This window comes from Strongylocentrotus purpuratus, unplaced genomic scaffold (assembly GCF_000002235.5).
Source record: "Strongylocentrotus purpuratus isolate Spur 01 unplaced genomic scaffold, Spur_5.0 spur5_scaffold_19, whole genome shotgun sequence".
Classification (NCBI taxonomy): Eukaryota; Metazoa; Echinodermata; class Echinoidea; order Camarodonta; family Strongylocentrotidae; genus Strongylocentrotus; species Strongylocentrotus purpuratus.
Genome location: NW_022145604.1, coordinates 21958384 through 21981474, shown reverse-complemented (window position 1 = coordinate 21981474; position 23091 = coordinate 21958384). Strand labels below are relative to the sequence as shown.

The 23091-nt window shown below is 38.4% G+C and overlaps 1 protein-coding gene across 5 annotated transcripts in view; it reads left to right on the top strand.

Moving 5' to 3' along the window:
* LOC100891869 (coiled-coil domain-containing protein CG32809) overlaps positions 1 to 23091 on the top strand; it is a 62054-nt gene that overhangs the window by 26437 nt on the left and 12526 nt on the right. For 3 of the 5 annotated variants that reach the window (XM_030990584.1, XM_030990583.1, XM_030990586.1), the window contains exons 4-18: positions 3887 to 4055; positions 4686 to 4884; positions 5758 to 6052; positions 6693 to 7113; positions 7686 to 7941; positions 9336 to 9479; positions 10875 to 10980; positions 11653 to 11704; positions 12148 to 12455; positions 13477 to 13643; positions 14066 to 14196; positions 14802 to 14877; positions 15647 to 15730; positions 16430 to 16595; positions 17731 to 19389. In XM_030990584.1, the coding sequence (XP_030846444.1) occupies positions 3887 to 4055; positions 4686 to 4884; positions 5758 to 6052; positions 6693 to 7113; positions 7686 to 7941; positions 9336 to 9479; positions 10875 to 10980; positions 11653 to 11704; positions 12148 to 12455; positions 13477 to 13643; positions 14066 to 14196; positions 14802 to 14877; positions 15647 to 15730; positions 16430 to 16595; positions 17731 to 19389 (4233 nt within the window). The remainder of the gene's footprint in view (positions 1 to 3886; positions 4056 to 4685; positions 4885 to 5757; positions 6053 to 6692; positions 7114 to 7685; positions 7942 to 9335; positions 9480 to 10874; positions 10981 to 11652; positions 11705 to 12147; positions 12456 to 13476; positions 13644 to 14065; positions 14197 to 14801; positions 14878 to 15646; positions 15731 to 16429; positions 16596 to 17730; positions 19390 to 23091) is intronic. The other 2 variants (XM_030990587.1, XM_030990585.1) reach the window with 2 other exon arrangements.

The following is a 23091-nucleotide window of genomic DNA, read 5'->3' as shown; positions in this document are numbered from 1 at the left end:
ATGTAAATGGGCATTTGTCAAATATGCTCTGAAAATACTGCCATGAAATGTGAAGAATATTATGGAAGATATCATTCTTGAAAAGCTCACATCCTTAATACTTTAAAAGTAATGAAATTTTGTTTGTTTTATGGCAAGTCTCCAAAAGGTTTGTGTCTCCATCAGGCTTTTTAAAAAGAAAGATAGAATCTGCAGAAAGGAAGTTGTAGACTTCACGCATAGTCACCTCTCGCGTGTGATCTCATCAAAAACCCTGACAAAGAGGAGCTGGGCATGGCATATTAAATTGTGATGAAAGCATTGATGCACACTTGCACAGATAGTGACTAGAATTGCCTGACGGAATCCAGCATGGCATTATTTGATTGAGATTCATTCCATGTTCTCTATGTCATAGAGGATATACTTAGGTAGAAATTCTTCTTCTTTACACACACAGCACCCGGCAAACTATCACAATTATTTTGAAAATCGCAAGACTTAATGCGAATTGGATCACGGTGCGAATCACAGAAATTAGTAAAATCATTCTGTCCACACACGCAAAAAAAAAAAAATTTGGATAGATTTTCAAAATCAATTTTTAAATTTTTTCTGTAGGTGTGAAAGCCCCTATACTGAATGACCCAATACCTTGGACTCTCCCTGCCCTATGTTTAGAAGCCCATCTATATTTACTCTCATAACAAAATACATTCATCTAGATTTACTTTAATCCCATCTAGTTTTATTTTATATAACAAAAGGCAAACTTGCAGAGTAGCCATGCCCTCCCCTCTTGACTCAAGGTTTGTGGTCAGGTATCTGTAAAGACGTGATCATCAGTACAAGGAAAGGTGTTTAAAACGTGTCATTCACCTCTCCTCGTACCGCCCCACCCCCACAGTCTACAAAGCCTTCATACTCCAAATACCATGCATATACAGTAAGCTGGCCATGAAAAGATCTTTGAAATAAAGATAAAATCAATATCCATATCAATGCATGTCGACACTGTCCGGAAGAGGTGTATAGAGAGTGCACTGTTATCACAAGATAGCTCTCCTATGCGTTATATTAGTCTTTGTAATAATATTTTGATATGTCGTTGCATTGTTGACTGAAGAGAAGATGACGGTTTGATGGTAGTGGAATGGCTAAGTGAGTTTAATGAAAATATCAACTTCTTTTTGTGTTTTTGTGAAGAAAGAATGAAGAGAGAAACATGAATGCCTTTGTAATGTGATAGTGGCTGTGTAATATCCTTCAAATGTGTTTAGAGCTGTGAATAAGAGTACATTCAGCCATTCATAGCATATATGAACTGAAGTGATTTTAATATTGTTAATTTGGTATTATCATTGATGACGATGATGACAATGATAATATTGTGAAGAAAGAATGAAGAAAGAAACCCCCCCCCCCCCCCGAGTGTCTTTGTAATGTAATACGTGGCTGTGGAATATCCTTTAAATGTGTTTAGAGCTGTGAATAAGAGTACATTCATGTCATCAATAGCATATATCAACTAAAGTTATTTTAATAGTGGTATTACCATTGATGAAGATGAATATGATGAGATCAGGAGAGAACAGAATATACACATTTGTGGTGCTGGAGGGTTTTTATGATCAACACACTGAAATGCTGATGTTTATGATCTTAATAGTAATAATAATACATTATATAGTTATATAATAATAGTACATTTTGAAGCAGCTCAAAGATAGCTTTCTTTAGGACACATCTTTTCAAATTATGAGTACCCAAAAAACAGTTCGACCATCCTCCTTCTAAAGGAAGTTACACATGTAGGTTGAAGTTCAGGGTCAGGAAGATATGGGGGAGGACTGGTGTTTCTTGTTATTATCTTTCAAATCCCTAAAATATTGGGCCATCTTTGCGTTAGACCTAGCGGAGACATGACCAAACTCTCTCTGTTTGGGGTTCCATGATGTATCTTATTATCAAAATAACAGCTGTGAAAAATTACAAATATCATATCTGATCTGCGAAGAGGACTTTCAATTTTAAATTGCCAAATCGCACTCTCTAAAATACAGATGGAAATAATTTGTGATTAGACCAGTCAATGGATTCCCATGAAATTTTATTTGCACAAAAGTATTTTCATACAAGTCTTTGAAGAGATTCGTCTTTTCCCTTTTATAATGTCCTTTAACTGTTCACCATTTGATTGATTCCTTATCGATATAAGTTTAAGGGGAAGACCTTCTTCTAATAATTTGCAAATTAATTTGTGGATGATTTGTCCTCTTAGGTTTTGTATGTATTTTTTGTGTGTCTTTTCCCATTTGCGACTATGTTGGAGTTGGACTGTAACTGCTGTGAAGGCATAATCTCATACGTGACTTTAACAATGCTTTGCTAAGATTAGTGGATGCAAATATGATACTCTTGTACGTGTACATGTGCATGCAATTATGGAAGCTGGAAATTATTTGGAGCCAAATGCGACAAATTGAGAAAATTGTGGTTACGGCGTATTGGAGCAGTCTGTCCATTTACTGATTGTCCATGTTCGTGTAGGTGGGTTACTATAGCAACCAGAGAACAATTCCATGAGTGAACTTAGCTTGACCTCAAAGAAGCACAATGTTCTCTATTCTCTTCCTCTCTTCCCCCCCCCCCCTCTCTCTCTCTCTCTCTCTCTCTCTTTCTTCCCCAATTCCCCCCCCCCCCTCTCTCTCTCTTTCTCTCCCCCCTCTCTCTCTCTTTCTCTCCCCCCTCTCTCTCTCTTTCTTTCCCCCCTCTCTCTCTCTCCACCCTCTCTCTTACTCTCTCACACCCCTTCTCTCTCTTTCTTCCCCCTCTTCCTCTCTCTCTCTGTCTGTCTGTCTGTCTCTGTCTTTCCCCCTTCTTCCTCTCTCTCTCTCTCTCTCTCTCTCTCTGTCTGTCTCTTTCTTTCCCCCTCTTCCTCCCTCCCTCCTTTTTTTTCCTCGCTCCTCTTCCTCTCTTTCCTCCCCATCCCCCTCCTTACCTTGATCTCTTCTCTTTATTCCTCTCCTATTTCCTTCTTTCTCTTTCTTCTCTCAATTCTTCTTTTCTCTCTCTCTCTCTTCTCTCCTGTCATCTTTCTTCTCTCTATTCTTCTCTTTCTTTCTTCTCTCCTTTCATCTCCTCTCTCTTTCTTCTCTCTCTCTCTCTCCCATCTTCTCTCTCTTTTCTCTTCTCTCTTTTCTCTTTTCTCTCTCTTTCTCTCTCTCTCTCTCTCTTTTCTCTCCTCTTCTCTTCTCTTTTCTCTTCTCTTTTCTCTTCTCTCCTCTCTCAAATTGTTTTAATATCATATTGACACAAAAATAACATGTGATTAGGAATATATTCATCTAGCCTCTCAAGGCTGCATGTATAGCGTACCGCCTCTGGAGATGTTCATTTCTATGATACATTTGATTATCGCCTACATCTATATCTACTACAGTATCAGTTACTAGGCATAGCAGTGACAGTACAAGTTTATTGTCATGTATGCATACACAGATCCAGACAATTTTCAGAATTTTATTTTCACATCATATATTGATTTAAAGCCATAATAATAATAGGCATTTGTGTAGCGCCGTCTATCTAGACAATGCTATTCCGAGGCGCACAAGAAAAATAGAAAGAATGAGAACGTTTGGATGAGTGTCATAGTGCCAAGTAGGCCTACAGGTATTTCAGCTTGGATTTAAAGGTCTCTAAGGTAGTTATGATTCTTAAATTAAATGGTAAATTATTACAAAGACAAGGGTGCTGCAGATGAAGAAGCCCTACTTCTTTCTCTCTTGTAATAACTATATTTTTCTATTATATTTCTTTGGACCTCAAGAATTAAACTTTGCAATCTAGGTTTACCGGCATTCTATTTCATTAATTTGATTTATGTATTTTTTTGTTCTTCCAGGCACCCGTCAATGGTGTATTCTGTGAGACAGACCTTGATAACATGGACAACATGGACACCATGTCCGAGATCAACACAGAAGCTACGGGATTCTCTAGAGGTGGACGATTGAGGTCCAGTATGCCGGTCATCAGACCAACGGTCAACATGACCAAGGAGAGACCATTGGGTAAGGGACAATTGGAATGAACACTGAAGGCCCCAACCATAAAAGTAGCCCTTACCCTGACCCTAACTCTGATTCTCCCCCTAATACTAACCCTAACAGGATGGTGGACACTGGACTGTTAAGATTCAGTATGCCATTCATCCGACCAACGGTCAATACTTGTATGACCTAGGAAAGACCATTAGGTAAATACCCAACCACATTAACCCTATAGCAACTAAACTGCCCGAATTTGCCCCTCCTTTTACTCACTGAACCGCCCGAAACCGCCTGTCCATTTTTGTTCGTTTTCAACGTGCTGTAGTATCCTTCTATGGGGGCTACCGTGATGATATTATAGTGCCTTATCCTCACGATGTCTACAGTAGGGTTCTGCATAGAAAAATAGCGCATGTTTCATAATGTTCAGAACAATTAATGACAAAATGAGAGGAATATTGCTACATCTTCCAATGAGCCATTTTTTACAAAATCTCTGGTTGCTAATGGTATAATGACCCTTACCCTGTAATGTATGAAAATGAAACTGCACAGTCCAATTTTGGGTTTTCTGTATTGGCTGAATTGAATTAGACATTAAATATCTAATACCAGGACAAACAATTAAATGATTCTTTTTCATTGCCCCAGGTCTCGTCTACCTCCAGTACAAGAACGAAACCAAGCGAGGGCTCATGCCGAACGAGGTGACCGGCATCGACACCGTGAGGGCGCTATACGTCCGTGCTTTCCCCAAGCAGCTCAACATGGAGATGCTAGAGAAGCCGGTCAGAAAGATCTACATCAAGGATCCAGCAACGGAAATATTCTACGAGCTGGAGGATTCCAAGTAGGTTCCGCTCAAAAGCAATATTTAGATTAGATATTGAATATATTTTTAATTGAAAATTAAAATAATAATCAAATTGACAATGCATTCGGAGGCTCAGATCGAAATTGTGGATTCTCTGAGATGACAGTCACAGCACAATTTTTTTCTGATTTTATTCATTTATATTTGTTTTACCTTAATGGAAGGTTCCTACCCTACAATATAGATATTGAGATACACAACATCAGAAAGGCTGGAAGTGAAAGCTATTCTGTCAACAAAAAAGAGTTTGTCAAAAGACTTCATATATTTTATCCATTAGCTTTTTAAAGCCTTGTAAAATGTCTGGTAACCAAGGTTATAGCATTTGTTATCTAAAGCAGCCAATAAGAGTTTATTAACTTTATTGTGTGGTTTGTCCTCAAGTTCCCAAATAATGTATTGCTCGATGATGGCTTTATGTTCATTCTTGCGTTTTACTCTGATGATTGCAAGACAAAAAGCATGTTTTTAACTCATGGCTTGCTATTGATCACAAGCCCAGACTGCCTAATTGTTTTGAATTCTCGTGCGTGACAAAAGTCAACTGTAGCAGTCCGCTGTATGTTTCATTAGGCCTCGTTAAGATATGATGCGGTAAAACCATGACGTTTTTTTTAATGAGGTAAAGTGAAATAGGCTTCATATTTCTGTATCTTATAACACAGAGATCAGTGAATACGTCTTAAGGACCTTCGTTCGATGCAGTTGCCATTTATTTACGTTTTTTAAGAAAAGGTTACCCTGTCATATATGAAAGAGCCTCTAGTCGACCAAGAACCGTAAAGAATTAAAGCTATTTTGGAGTTTTTTATAGGTAACCAATAACCATCGATTTCTGTATGTATTCAGTGAAATAATGGACAGGTCAGTCCTGAAGATCTACGAGCCTGGATTCGTGGAGGACCCCAACGCCCCGGGCCCATCGTCCCCTCGTAGCACCACCTCCACCCCCGTGGAGCTGGACTACTACTCTGAACCAGAGGTGGACCATCAGAAGAGGGACGTCAGGAAGAACCGCTACAACACCATGACGTTGCCACGTAACATGCACTTCATGCAGACGCAGGAGGGCGAGGGCGCCAAACCGGCTCCGGCCGGAGGGAGCCTCAACCCATCACCAGAGAAGAAACAATCTCAGTCAATGGTAAGGCAAAAGGATATGTTTATCCCTGAATTAATGAGTATATACTGATCATATAGAGTAATTGATTAAACTGATTAATATACTCTAAACATATATTGCTATGAATCTATATCAAATTATTTTAACTAGAATTTCAACTGTAATTCTGTACTCTAATTTCTATTTCTGCAAAGATTCATGTTAATAAACCTTGAAATTGAATTAAAGAAGCTGGAGTTGATGTTTGGATGTGAACTAAGGGTTTAGCAACCATGCATGAGTGACAGAACCGATGTAAGAAATCAAATACAGTGCCCCAAGATCTGAGTTACATGTAATAATAAACAACGTGTGAAGCATTATAGAAATGGAAGTTACTTCATACATTGAAGATTTTATTAGCCCTCACAAATGAATTATCCCTCAGTATGAAAAGCAGTAAGATTTAAGTCAAGGATAACAAATAGAGAGAATTTTTTTTTAAATATTCAATTGTAGATGAAATCTCAGGAGTTTTTGTGTAATTTTTCAAAAAATCAATTACATTAAATGAAGATAGATTTGTTCCCAGTATGATATTTTTCAAACGTTTGAAAGAGATACGACCAACATGTACATTTCTTTTATAAAACAAAAAATTATCTTGTCTCCACCCTAACAGGAGAATTTCCGGCGTGGGGTACCTGAACGTTCCAGTGCGAGCCTCCAGCGCCCTGCAGCCCATACCCAAGCCTTCCAGCGCCTCACCCCTGAGAGAGCCACCCTGGGTGGTCCAGTCAGCAGGGGAGGGCCCGGTGGACCCCACCCCCACCAGGGCCCCTACGGAAGGCGGGGGCAACCCTACCCCGGCAACCAGCCCCAGCAGCATGGGGGGAGCTCCACCATGCCACGGAGGATGCCCCCTCCCTCGGGGCATGAGGGTGGGCCTGGGCCTGGGATGGGCCCCAGACCCCAGGGAGGGAGCTCGACCATGCCACGTCAGCACCAGAGGGGCGGCCAGGCGGTGGTGGATGGAGGCAGTAGGCCGGGTAGTAGACCGTCTAGCGCGGATATGGTATCAAGGAGCCAGAATAGTACCCCAGGTAGGTTATTCTTTTCAAGTCAATCAGGCCCCTGTTTCATCAAACTTGTTATCAATAACAAATGCTAAATATCTATTACAAATCTGCTCTCAGCTGATCAAATGCCACAATTTCAGTAGCTTATGATAGTTATTGTAACTTGTTATTGATAACCAGTTTTATGAAACAGGGTCCAAATATAAATCTAATCAATGGTAATGATGACAGGATAGAGTAGACATTACAAGTATCCCCAATGTGCATGTGGGTATAAATGATTATTTATCCATTTCAATGATAATTTCATGATCAGTTTGTATTGATAAATCTTTTAAAAGTTTCATCAAAATTGTTATCGATAACAAATGCTAAATTTCTATTTTAAATCTGCTCTTCAAACTGATTTTAGCCTTTCAAACTCATTTTACTGACTTTATCTGAACCATTTGTGTTTTGAATGTTTGGCTAGAATGACCTGCCATGACTACACATGTATCATTATTTAACACCACCAAATTTACACCTTTTGTTTTGTATATTATAATATCTAAAAACCAAAATTTGTTCATATTCCATTTTCTTATAACTTTCAGTGACAAAAGTGATGCAGAACCAGGTCATGTCTGCCCCTATGCCCAACGGTCACCCCAGACAGCGAGGCGCCCCACCCCAGCACCACCGGGACCAGACCCCTCCAGGTCGACCTCTAGGGGGTCAGCACGCTACCCTCCCCAGGAACGGGGCACCGGGGATGAGGCAACCCATCCCCAATGGAATGGGCCCCCAGCATCGCGGACAGCCCCCTCTACGGAGACACGGCAGTCATGATGGAACTTTCAGCCATGGCAGGTAGGTGGAAGGGAATATTTGTGTTTATTTGAAATATTTGTGGCTGGTTTATTTGCTGGGGGCTTTTTCTCTTCAAAGACACGCAATATAGGGTTGCAATTGTTTTTGAAGGTTTTTGTTCACGGTTTGATGGTAATGGGTCTTGATTTTTCCTTTGATTTTTGCTGCATTTTTTGGAGGGGCCGAGGCCATGACGAAATTGTAGATAATTTCTCCAAAAAGGACCGGAAAGCTATGAATATGTTCCTTGAGGAAACAAACGTAATAAATTTACAGTTTATTGAAGCATTTCGCAGAAAACACAAAATTCCTGGAGAACATTAAAGCATTGATATTTCACAAATTTTCATGAATGCATGAAAGAGTTACTCTTTCAAAACAGCAACAGAGCGATAATGAGTACACATGGGCGGAGTGGGCTCTCAATTAGTCTCGTCACAAGACTCACGAAGTAAAATTGCAAGCAATTGCTTATTTGAATGCATATGGATTCAAGCAAAAGGCTAGCACTAGCATTTTGGTACTATCTATGCATGTAGCCCAATGTCTTGGAACTGAAAATACTGAAAAATAAAAAAAATTGCTACAATACAGTGTGTGCCTAGCAGAATAAAGTGCCCAAATGTGTACATGGTCTTATGGTGGACATTACAAGAAAAAGTGCTTTCCTAAGTTTAAACTATTGCTGCTTGCATGCGCTATATGTTGCTATGTCAGAAAATGGAATGGTTTGTCAAGCTGGCTACAGTGGTACTTGAGGAAAATATTCTGCTTTATTTTTTAAATATTTTTTTAAAGAGAATGCTATCTCTACTGATAAAATTAGTAATAACAAACCATTTTAAAAGAAAACAATTCATAATGACCACATTTACTCACATGTATAAGGTGACAAATATGAATTTACAATGCTTAAGATTTAATGAATGCATATCTGATATAAGATAGAGGTATGTTTAGCTGATGAAATATGAAGTGAAAAGTAAAATACATGTATCTCTTTGTTCATTTGTTTGAAAATGTTGAGTTTTCTATGTATTAACACTAATATTTGAATGCTTCTGTGTAAAAGTATGTACAGTTAACAACTAAATTATTCATACCCCTTGTAAATTTCAAGTTCTTTGTGTCTCTTGTAACTCAAGAATGAAAGGTGGACTAGTTGATTTAGGTCCTTTGTTGAATACTTTCATATGTAAGCATTAATGTGCCACATTCTTAAGAAACAGAAATTAGGACAAATCAATTTTATGCACACTTTCAAATTACAAAACTTGGTAAGGGTATGAATAATTTTTTTGTTAAACTGTACATGTAATTAAGTCTTGATTGATAGTTGCTGGCATGCTCGTAAGTCAAATCGCTTCTGCGTTGTGTTCACTAACTATCCCCAGACCTCAAAGCGCACCAACGGTAGATGGCGCTGTGGGACCGAGACCAGGCGTCCATCCCGGCGCCCAGCGGCCGTTCTCGCAACCGGCCCCCCGTATGGGCCCGGCCCAGAGACCGCAACCAGGGCCAGGGGAAGAAGGGACCAGGTAGGTAGAATGCACAGGGGGTGAGGTACAATGGGCATGGCAGTGTGGGGTGGCACTGTGGTGGTGGCACTGTGGGGGTGGCACTGTGGGCATGGCACAATGGGCGTGGCACTGTGGGTGTGGCAGTAGGGACTTGTTGGTATGGCAGGTGCGGGAAGTCCCCTACATGGATGATAGAATACAAATTGTCTACTTGAGAGCAAGAACTGCGTTAACTCATATAATTTAACACAGAGTTAACACCCTTCTGGCTCTCAACAGACAAATCTTACTGCTTTTAGGGACATGCATGGTTAAATTAATTGTTTAGGCAATCCAAAAGCTGTGTTACTGTATGACTCGGACAAAGTCAACGAGTATACAGTATAGTCTCAAATCATCAAGGGCTACAGTTTGAACTGTAAGCTTAAATTTGCCATGTAAAAATACAAAACTTTAAAATGTTCTTTGTATATCATTCAATTCAATTCAATTCAAGACTTTTTTCCAGACTCAGCTGCAAGAGCAGAGGTCCATATAACATATTTACATGTAGATATATAAAACAATGCACAAAAATATGAGGGGAACATAGTATAAAAACTGACATATTTACAACTATCAGTATGAGTTAACTGCCTACCAACCCACCATTCACAGAATGTGAACAAGGCCTTCATGCCACATTTAATTAATATATTTGAAAAGGTCGAAGAGTTGTAATTTGGGTGGAAACATTTGTTTCCAAACGAAGGCCATCGTAAAAATATATTGCGCACTGCTTGCTTGTAAACTTTGTGGCATGTAAACTGCAGAACTTTCAGAGCTCAAAGTTGTTTTTTTTTGCGTTTTGAGAAATGATTGCTACCAAAATGAAAAAAGGACTGATAATGATTACATGAACATTAGGTTAAGCGGCTCTTGGATTCTTGTAATTTTGTCAGAATGTGTTGATCTTATAGCTATTAATACATATTGTTTTTCATTTCAGAACAAATATCGTTATCATATTGTGTTATAAAACCTTTTTTATTGTGGAGGACGTAATATTTGTCTAAACAAAACCATTGCGTTGTCACCCTGTCTACATCTTCTGCTGTTAATATTTTTTTTATTTATTATTATTATTATATATGATGTTAATAATAATGACATTTTCACCCTTATTGGTCTTGTTATTCCCCATATCATTTCTATTAGCATGTCTACTGTATATTTCATCATTTCATAATTTCATTGCATATTCCTTGTTTTGGTCATGTACACGTAATGTCATCTTCATTGCAATTTGTTAAACCCTTATATGATTGATAAATAGCATACATATGGTAAATGTTATATTTGCATATGTATGATTAAGTGCGGTCGACCTTTCATCACTTGACCTTTAATCTTTGACCTTTGACCCTTTTATAGCGAAAGGATCTCTGCAATGGAGCAGCAGATAGCCAATCTTGCCGGCATGGTTCGTTCTGTCATCGGGACGCACAATGGTGCACCTAGACAAGGGCGCCCTCAACAGGTGAGACCCCACTCAGTCATTTCACAGTCGACTTACATGCGTTAACTATGATATTATGTTAAAGGGATTGGGTATCTTTGTCTCAGATTCTGAAACAAAATCCTGTATTTAGCTCATGCTGCAATAATTATTATAAACTTTTCGGTCAGTCAGGAATCCCATGACTTTTGCAAGCTGATTACCTGTCTAATTATCAAGATATTTATGATTGAAAATCAAAATCAAATTTTGCATTTGCCAAACGGTTTTCATAACACTACAGTCTATTGGGGAAAATAAGTATGGTAAAACCGGTCACTCAAAGTTTTTTTTACTTTTTTGAGGCACTTCGTGATCATTTTGAAGCGCAATTTTTTTAGGGCTCATCACACCATACACAGACACTGATAACACGTTGGGCAATGCATCTCAGATTTGACATTGTTAAACGATGCCTTTAACAAAATTCTGTAAACAAGATATTCTTATTGAGAATCAGTCAAGTTTTCCTTTGCAACATTTTTTTTTTCTTTTCTAATCAATGTACAATTCAACTACACATGGTCTTTCTATACAGGTGGTCACAAGAGCAACTTTCACTGTAATTCTCACTACCTTGTCTACTCGGTAAATAGTACCTATAATGTTAAATCCTACTGTTAACATGTAAAATTTGTTTGATACGTTTTTCAGGAAGCCGCCCAAAGACCGCCGAATGATCGCCCCACCCCGCCGATGAGGACAGGTGCGTAGAGGATCCTATTATTAAAGAATATTTGTCACAAATTGGCAACATTGTTAGAATAATTGCACATTTGGCCACAGCATATTCAATAGGATAGTAAGAATCAAATTAAAATGAGTGTAATGAATTTTACATATATTCAAACAAATGTACATGTGTGTGTATTTAGTCTGTATTATGATTATTATTTATTGATATGGTTTTTTATAGAAAATTGGCACGAAAGTGGAAAAAAGGACAGACAAATACACATAATCAAAGATTTTTGATGCATTTAAGTATTCAAGTAATATTCTCTTTCTCTGCATCTTGCCATCATATTTATCGGTATCATTATTATTCATTTCCTTTATGATTCTACTCTTTTCCATTTTATTAGTTTTTTTGTTGTCTGTTTCGTTATCTTATTGTTTTTGTTGTCTCATTTTGCAACCCCTCCATAGACTCTGCCCAAGTGCAAGCCAGAACCCCTACTCCCCAGCAACAACAACAACAACAACAACCACCACCGCAATCGAGAACCCCCGTCCCCCAGCAGCCACCCGCCAGACCCCCTGGCCCCCAGTCCCCCGCCAGACCCCCCGGCCCCCAGTCCCCCAGACCCTCCTCGCACCCCGGTACGGGCGTGACCGGTAGACCCGGTGTGCACCCAGGGGGCGTGAACGTCCAGCGTTGCGCCATGGTGCTGAAACACCGCACGACAGACCTCAGAATGCAACTCAAACAGATCAGGAAAATGCATCTGAATATGGTAAGTGAATATGTCTCGCATGTGCCCACTAGATTAATAATAATAATATTCAGTTCTTGTATAGCGCATTATACGTTATGAAATAACATTTCTATGCGCTTTGGAAATTATTACCCTAGCTTTAGCTCCAGCAGCCATTATCAGTGCACGGTGCATTTCAGGGAATAATCCTACCAGGTACCCATTCACCTCACCTGGGTTGAGTGTGGCAAATGTAGATCAATGTCTTGCCAAAGGACATTAGTGCCGCAACGGGACTCGAGCCGTGGGTCTTGTGATCGGCAGTCTGGTGACGTATTCACTCGACCACAACACAAATGGTTTTATGGACTAGACGAATTTAAACTTTTCTAGAAATTCGTAAAACAATTTTTTTTTAACCTTTCTTTTACTACATCTACAAAACACATTTCAGTCTGTTGTATTTGGCAACAGCTCTAGTTATCCTTGTCTATATTATGTACATGTATGTATCTTTTCAATACATAACTTTTAAAAATTGAAAAATATGACCAAAACTTTCAGGCACACATTGACCGAAATTGAAATTTGAAAAGTCTAATAAAACTATTCAAAATTGTCATTGATTGAAAGAGAAACGGTCAAACCTGTCTATATTGACTGCCCAAGGGAAACGCAAAAAGTGGTCTTTGAAGACAGGTGGTTTTTGTAGACAGGTTCCTTCAGTGCATGTTTCAATGAGAAACCATTTTCAAGGGAAACAAAATATGTGGTCTTTGTAGACAGGTGGTTTTTGTAGACAGGTTCCTTCAGTGCATGTTTCAATGAGAAACCATTTTCAAGGGAAACAACATATGTGGTCTTTGTAGACAGGTGGTCACTAAAACAGGTTTGACTTTATTTTTGAAGATTCTTTATGACTTGAAATGTTATGAAAAAAGAATGCCCTGCTTTCCTGTAGTGTTTGATGGAACAAAGGCCTACGTAACACTTTTTTCCCCTACTTATATAGACCAACTTGTTTCTTCGTCAAACTTCTCTAAAATGTTGCTTTCCACAGGTACAACAGGTTAACAACAACTTCCGCTCGACCTCCCACAAGATCCGCCTGGCCTTAGAGGGCGCCCCAGGTACCGATAGTCATCCAATCAGGAACCAGCGAGCTAGAGTACATCAAGAATACATCAAGTACTTGCAGACACAGGAGATGATTGAAAGGGATCTGAGGTGAGAAACGAACGATTCACAAACTCCCATTTTATCATATTGCGAACCGGTTTTTATAGAGTTGCAGTTGATCCAGATCGATTACAAGTCCTACATTCAATTTCAAACTTTCAAACTCCTATCTCTGTAGTACAGAGTTGCGATTGGTATCAAGTTGTGATCAATTGGAATTTAGCACAACCATCTATTTCTTACTTTGATTTCCTTATGTTTCTATGCTCATTATACTCAGCCCCTATACATTTTCTACCAAAATCGTTTGGCACATGTAATTTATTTGTAATCTTGAATAATCAATGTAAATTTTATTGGATTTTGCGAGAACTTATTTTCTATCAATTACCAGAACTCAAGCTTATCTTTAATTCAAATAAAAACTTCAGGTTTTTAGATTTTAACTGAATTCTGTATATGACTTTCAGAATACTGGATGAGAATGTGGACAAGCTTCGAGAGAAGACGATCAACAACAGGGGCAGCGTTGATATGGACAGCCTGGAGCAACAAGCTCAGGTGCTGGGCAACTGCAGCAGGGGTATTGCTGAACAGAAAGGTAATGATAATCATGGCAATCATCTATAACCTAGCCACTCCCTTGAGAGACTCTAACTTAAAGTCATCGTTTAACAATGTTAAATCTGAGATGCACGGCCCTACGTGTTATCAGTGTCTGTGATATGGTGTAATATTGAAGCCCTAAAAAAACTGCGCTTCAAACTGATCATGAAGTGCCTCAAAAAAAAGTAAAAATCTTTGAGTGACCGGTTTAACCATACCATACAATTTTTGAGATTTGAAATTCCAATCATAAATATCTTGATAATCAGACAGGCGATCAGGATTCCTGACTGACCTAAAGGTTTATAATCATGATTGCAGCATGAGCTAAATCCAGAATTTTTTTTAGAATCTGAGACAAAGATACCCAATCCCTTTAAAGATAAGTAATGATTAAAATCTTTGACCTATTAGCAACAAGTAACATTGAAGAAGAAAAAACCCATCATTTTCAGCCAGGAAGAAGAGATTCAAATGCACCTTTTCCAGCGTACCAAAGGGTAGCTCAAGTGTGTAACTCTCCCACCCACAGACGCAGCTGGAGTAATTTCTTCTCTTTTAATTTGTTGTACCTGTATTATTTTTTATTTCCTTTCTTAGTGAATTTCCCGGTTCTGTCTGAGAAACTGAAGACTGTTCAGGAAGGGGAGATGGAGGTAGTAGTCAGAGAGGAGAAGTAAGTCATTATCTAGTCTTTAGTCAGTGGCATGTCCAGGGGGTCACAGGGGCACATGCCCCTCCCCCAAAAAACCCAATGTAGCATACTTTCTTACTTAAAAGAAAAAAATGTGCCCCAAATTTGAGTTTGAAAGTGTCCCATAACACAAAGATTGGACAGAAAAAGGCAACTGATGATATGAGAACATTTTTGTTTAAATATAGATTTCTTAGACTTGAACTTCCTATCAAGAGAAAATCATAGGTGTGCTATTGAAAGTGGTTCAAAATGGTTAAAAGAGAGAACAAAAAGATAAAGTCCTGGTAGTGCCTACAAATGAAACAGATATTTGTATTTTTTTAAGAGAAAATTTGTCAAGCTGAAAAACAGAATAATGGCTGAAAACATCATTTTTTTTTAAATTGATTTTAATTGATTTCGTAATCAATGACAATGCACTTTTGATCATATATCTTTTATCTTTATTTGAATTTCTTCCAAATATTAATATGTTAAATATAGTGTACACATATCACTCTTCCAAAATAAAGAGAACTTATTACCTGAGGAGAGTGTTTGCTGAAAATAAAAAAAAATATTGTAAACAATTCATATTATGCGGCTTTAATACTTTCTGGGAAGTAGGCATAGAAAGGACAATGCAATGTGAGTTGTGGTCCAAATGTAACGCTTGTTTTAAATGCAGTCTGCTTGATTTTTACAAGTTAGATGTTTTTAATGAATATTACATTTTTAAGTTGGTTTGATTTAAATTGATTTCTTGCAGTTGGATGAAACATGAGCCCCAGAGGTTGGATGATCATTTCAAGAGATGTAAAAAGATCACTAGTACTCTCTACACACTCAAGAGGTAGGATGGTAGTATGATTGATAGATGGACGTGTGGAAGGATAGATAGATAGAAGAATCAGCTGACAAGTTAAAGAGAGGAAGCGAGGGGTCAAGAAAAAAAAGAGGGGAGGAATGAATGATGAAGATAGATAGATGAAGGGATGAATAGATGGATGGATAGATAGAAAGATGGAGGGATAAATGGGTGGATGGATGGAAAGGTAGATAGAAGAATCAGCTGACAAGATAAAGAGAGGAAGGGAGGGAGGAATTTATGAGTAGGCAGATGGATACTTGGCTGGATGGACAGATACAGGTAAACATTTGGATTAGGTGATGGATGGGTGGGTGAATAGATGGATGGATAAATAACTGGATAGGTGAGTGGATGGATGGATAAATTGATGGATAGAAAAGTGGGTAGAGGATAGATAGATGGATGAATGAATGAATGGGTAGATTGATGGATGGATAGATAGATAGATAGAATGATGAAGTATGAAGTAATAGATCTTGGCCAGATCTCTATTAAAATGAATGAAAGCATGAAATGGATTGAAAGAGATGTACACTCTAGAATAATATTCAATGAAATTCTCAACATTTAACAAAATAAATCATTAACTTGTAGTTATTAAACACCCTTTCACATATTGTTGTGATTCAATCAAATTCTTATCCCCCCTAATCCTGTCATTATACTCTCCACCTTTTTCAGGATGGCAGCTACAAACGACGAGCCTTACGTCGTGTCCCCCTCCTCTCCTACCATCGCCCCCACCATCACCCCCACGGTGACCGCAAGCAGACAGGTGGTTCGGGTTGAAAGTGCCCCCCTCCCAACATCATCAGAGGCCAAACGAGAAACAGTGGAAAGTTATCAAGTAAGCCACCGTCTTATTTTATCAACACAATCGCAACTTGCGCAGTTCCCAAGATAATTTGTAGAATATATACTTAATGTTGGAGAGTTTCTGCGCTCTATGAATGAATTATTATTATTATTATTATTATTATTATTATTTATTCCATCTTTAAGCATGCACATCCATTACATTGAGTATATTCCAACAGTCATCTCTTTACCAGCAATTACATTTGCACCATACGTTACATTTAGATTTAGTCATTTACATGTGATGTAAGCCTTGTTATTTCAAAACTGACAATGCTTTATGCCTGTGAAGATTGACCTACATGTACATATATATCCTTAAAATCAAGAAATATCAACATGTCTTTATATTTAATAAATCACAAAAATTACTTTTGCACTATAACTGATATTTACACATGTATATATAAACCATGTAAAATAGAAAGCTGGCAATTCTGTATGACTTATCTCATTATCTCTTTAAAACAAAGAAATATTTACACATGTTAATATATTTTTTTAAATCACATAAAAGTAACTTTTGCACAATGAATTGCTTTTACATTTATGCTTCATAAAAAACAAATTTACCACAAATCCCCATCTGTTTGATTTCTTTTCTTCAAATTATTGGTATCAAGTATTTGTATAGAATCCCATATTTTGTAGATTGAACACATCCAGGGGATCTTTGTTACCTGCAATCTGCATCTATGCCTTTTCTTGTTCAATATATCCTAACTTTGCACAGCCATTAAATAAAAGTAATTGGTGATTAGTATCTTGTCCTGCTATTACGGAACTTGCACTATATGTTCTTATATCTATTATTGCCTTGTTTTGATATTGTAATGTAAAATGTATTGTGTTATATTTTGTAAGTAAGATGTTTTTCATAAACAGTGGTTTAGTGAAAACTTTATCATTACTTGTGGAATTTTTAATGATATATATTAACAATTAGTTTAACTCATCGTTGCATATGTACCATGGCATCATGCAAAACATTCTTTACTACCGAAGTTTTATTCTGAAACTAAATGCTAATTCATTTATGCAGGATAACAGGGTCTCTACAAATTTGCTGGATTTATGTGGCCTCTCTATAATCTTTTCCACTAACACTTGTAATTCCTGCACAGGATGATAATGTACGCCATGACCTGCCCCACCGATTCAGGTCACCCATGGAGCAGGATCAATTTGAGCATACGCTCTCCGGAAAGAGAGAGGATTTGCGCCGAACGAACAACGTGGAGGCCAATCAGACCCGCCAGCGCAACTACCTGCGTGAGCTCTTTGATCAAGAAAACCACGACTCAATGACGCCGATCATCACGCCGGAGAAGGCCGCTAAGAGGGAGGCCCAGAAAGAAGCTGCAGGGGTGCAGAAGAAAGGTCCCCCTCCCCCGCCGCCACCCAGGAAGCACTTCCCAGCATCGCCTGCATCTCCAGAGCAGGCCAACAAGAAGATTTCGTGGTCGAGCTCGACGTCGACCAGCCAGCCCAAGGTGCCTAGTGAGGAAGTGGTTGTTGGGGGGAAGGTTGAGTCTGAGTCTGAGGCAGTGGTTGAGAGTATGCCTGAGCCTGAGTCTGAGTCTCAAGCTGTGAAGGATAGGGTGGGGGATGAAGGAGACGGGGGTGCTGGGGGACACAAGACATTGAGTAATGCCTCCAGCACTTCCGCAGGCTGTCTAATCAACGCAGTAACCGCTGCGGTGGATCCCCCTCCAATCACAAGCACAACCAAAGCACATGAGACATCCAAGTCAACCCCGTCCCTGGGTGCAACAGAATTCACCACCCCTAAAGAAATCAATGGATCATTCCATTCACAGACTCTGGTCACAGTTGGGAACGGGGGTGTGGCACATTCCAATGGGAAGGTAGGGAAGGACAAGTCACATACCAAAAGATCATTCCTCAGTAGGAGTCCATCCAAAAGTGGGCAGCAGGGTAGTAGTAGTAACAGTAGTGTGAAATCAAAATCTAAGAAAATGGGCGGGGCCTTGGCAAGACTTCTAAGGCGAGATCATGAGAAGGGAGATAGTTCACAAAAAGCAAACAGTCCCTCTCCAAGTGAAGTAGGGCCTCCTCCGAAGCCTCCTCGGGGTTGCATGGACTCTCCGACCACGCGTGCAAAGAAAATTCTGGTTACTGCTGCCAGCGAGAATAATATTAATAACAATGCCAAGCAGATTACCATTCCTGAGAAGCCTGGCCAGCGGTCAGGCCAAGTGACCAATCAGGGTAGGATGGCCAAGTCAGCAGAGAACATTTGCCTGTCCAGTTCTCCTGAAAATGATATGTATCCCCCAGAAGGCATCTACAACGTCCAACGGCAGCAGATCATCCAGGATCCCAATTCTACTCATTCCTCGCCGGTCCGAAGCCCGGTGTTTGTGTCCATTTCTGGCCCAAGGAGAACTCAGTCAGATTCAGCGGGTCAGTTGCCTCGGGCGTCACCCTCCAGTGTTGAAATCAAGCGACGAGAGACTGACCCCGCTGTGAGACCAAAGACGCATCAACCCTCTGCATCTGCGGGGAACGATGAGAACCTCAGGACAATACAACTCAAAGCCCAGTATGCCAAGCTTCGGCAGATGCAGCTCCAGAACGTTCAAAGGGACAGGAAAGCCGTCCAGATTCCAGACGTCAAGCAGGTGAACGGACCAAATCCCCAACCGCTAGTCATTGCCATCTCCAAACCGACCAACCTTGAGGACAATCCCACCGCTGCCACCGATCACAACAAACCCACAGAACTTGCCCACCATGGAAGCAGTCCAACAAAGAAAGAGGTGATTTTCCCCATTCAAGCAAAACAACCCTTTCAGCTGCCTTCGTCCCCCCTTAATATTCTTTGACTTCTAGTGCATAACCAGCACTTTCCCCTCTCCAAATAGTTCCTTGCAGCCTTCATTTCAGTGAAAAATGCAAACACCTTTTCTCTTTTTGCCACCACCTCCCTTCTCATTTATTTAGATCTTTATTTTGAGTTTATTTGTTTATTTTAGTTTCTGGTAATTGGGCTCTATCCTGCTGTCTGCTTTATCCACTACTTCATTTAATATTTTATTTATTCTTATCTTTTATTTATTATTATTTTATTTCAATCATCTAACATAAATTTACCATTTGCACAAAGTTTTGGCTTTCATTTCAAGCTATGAAGACGAAAATTCCAATCGGTTTCTTCTTTTTTTGCACATTTGGGAATACATCATCTAGCCTCTGCCAAAAGAGCAAATTCATACAAACAAAAAAAACAAAAATGTGACATTCCATTTATCATTTCACAAAATTTGCATATCGGCTTCACTATTCAACATTTAATTGACCAGTTTACTCAAGTATTTCCTACACATAAGTTTAATGTATTGACCAAAAACTGCACAGATTGCCTGGTATATTAATCACTAATTTGGCATGGTAGAGTCCATAGCAGATGATATTATTTGGTTAAGTGTAATGGAGACTTCTATCTATACGTTTGTACACTGGTCTATTAAATGCTGTTAGGAAACAGGTAAGTTCATCAATCCTGACCTAATACATTTCATTAGCTTTCCATTTGCAATGTTGAAACAGACAATGCTGAAAGACAAATGCAAACAAAATATTAAAATCAACTTCTACCCCTCTAACCCTCATACCTCTAGTTCCCTGACCTTTGCTTTTAGAGCTTTCTTCCGAAGTAATAGACCCCCCCCCCCACACACACACACATATTTGGTAATGTTAACAGTTAATTTCTCCTATATAACATTCCCCAGCTATAATCAAATCAATGCATATATGAAAACTAATTCCATACGAACCATGTCAGTTTAAGTGTAATAGTTTCTCAGTTTCCATTATTTGATGAAAATTGAAAAGAAAGCTGGTCTTTATTTATAGTGTTGGTGTCAAGTTTGATATTTGGTAGATTTTAAGATTACTATTTAACATATAATGGCTAATAATAGCTCGAGCACAATAATGAAAGTATCAACCAATTTGATAAAAGCTGAAAAGAAGCAATACTAATAATCCTTGTTGAAAAAAAGACTTATTCACGATTTTAATTGTCTGAATTGTTTTTCTTTAGATCTTTTTACTTGAAAGCCAATACTTTTTACCAGAAATTCTGTCTGTGGGATGATAATCCTTCTCAAAAATATCCCAGTAATGCAAACACTGATCACTACGCTAACGTGGCACCCCCTCTTACTAAATTGGATTGGTCATGGGCTTTGCATAGCTCTGCAAATTGGCATTTTCGCCATTGTGGTAGTGATAAAATAAGCATTAATTCTTCTATTTCATAATCATAGATTAATGTTTAGATAAAAATTAGTTTGAACATCAAATGTAGAAATGTACTTCTACTACAACACCATGCTATTCAAACTTCATATTTACAAACTAATGCATACCTATCTTCTTTTTTTCAATTCCATTGCCTTTAACTAACAACACACTCTACAAAACACAGCTGCATACATTTCTCAGAAATTTGCTCATATAGCAACTTTATTTAATGCTCTCTATGCCTATGCCTATGGGATACCATTTTGTTGACGTTGGTTTGCATTTGGTGATGGTTGTATTCTATTATGGTTTTTGGTGATGGTTATGCTAGTGTATGTGGTGGTGGTAGAAATGATGGTAGTGGTGGTGGTGGTGGTAGATATGTTTGTGGGCTCAAATTTTTTATTTAAATCTGTTTTTAAACGTCACAACTTATTTCATTTAATTTATTTATTTTATTTCAGATGTATATGCTTGGATATTTTATATTGTACAGTGAAATATTGGGATGCCACTAATTAAAGTGACATTTTTGACCCAGAAAGAAGATACCTTCTGTTAAGAGCCAAAAGGGTATTAACTCTGCGCTATTAAAATGATATGCATTAAAGCCCTTCTGGCTCTGAGCAAATGATATGGGCATGTACTACAGTCAAACCTGCTGAAGTGACTACCTGTCTACAAAGACCACATTTTTTGTTTCCCTTGAAAACGGTTTCTCTTTGATACATGTACCAAAGGAACCTGTCTACAAAGACCACTTTTTGTGTTTCCCTTGGGCGGTCGCTATAGACAGATGTGACTGTACAAGCTAAGTAAAGGTATACCCTGTTGCCAGACAGCATACCCCAAGTCCACCAAAATTGGTACATTGGCAAGGAAATCATACCAAACAATATTTGCCATGAAAAACTTTGTCTTTGTAAATACACAAGGGTTACTGACTTGCCCAGTCATGCAAGTCTGAAATTATATAATGGCATAGCACTTTAAATTGTCAGTCTTTTTTTTTATTTAAAATTCTGATCATGTTTTCTACATGTGTGCTTGGTTTTCTCTTTATAAGCCACACTAATAATCTCCCTGATCCATATCATATTCATCATGGTATAGATATACCATAGGCTTCAAGATTATTTAACTGTTTTAATTACAAGATTATATCAATGCTGGTGTTAAAGGGTTGCCATGGAGCTAATCAAGATTGGAAGTTGGGTAATTTTGCAAGGCCATCGTGTTACACAAAGCAATCCTTCAACAATTTTGGGGCTATTTTTGTGTGGGCAAAATTACACGTATGGCAAACAAGCTACTGCAGAGAGCAAAAGAAGCAACCAAAGTGTTAATCAAATAAATTGAAATTTAATTCCATTTTTTGTTGTTGCTTGATATAGTAAATTTAGAGGCCTTGGATGGTTTGACATTGACATTGGCATGAAAATAATGTCATAATTGAGCAGCCTTGATCAAAAATTGGCAAATTGCCACTTTGCCAGCAACCATGCAGAAAGTTGATCTTCTGTTTTACCGCAAAAATGTTGGAATAATATGGTTTGATACAAAATTGCTGACATAAGTTGTTCAGGTTCATATATTCGTCCTTGTTTTCACGAAGTGACGGTAGTGAGGAAAATCGTAACGCAAAGTGAATGCAATTTTTTTTCACTACCGTCACTTCGTGAAAACAGCGACGTATTGGCAAATTGCAAGCAACCATCCGGAAATTGTTTTTCTGTTTTACTGCAAAAATACAAATATTGAAATAATATGGTTCGATACATAAATAATGACATAAGTTGTTCAGGTTCAAATATTGACAAATTGCCAGGAACCATGCAGAAAGTTGATCTTCTGTTTTACCGCAAAAAAATGTTGGAATAATATGGTTTGAAACCATGTCCAAATATCGGCAAATTGCCAGCAACCATGCAAAAAGTTGATCTTCTGTTTTACAGCAACAAATGTTGGAATGATATTGTTGATACATGTACTAGTACAGTACCTGGAAATTCAGTTTGCTCAATTTTATGCAATTTTTAACTAGATACCAAAATGAACTTGATGTATATCTTAATAAAACTATAGAGTTGTAATCACTAGAGGGCAGCATTACATAAAGCATATTTGACACCAGCAATTCTAGTATTAGCTCATTAAAACCTGGTTTACACGTGCATGTTTGTATTTGAACTTGTACATGTGTATTATGA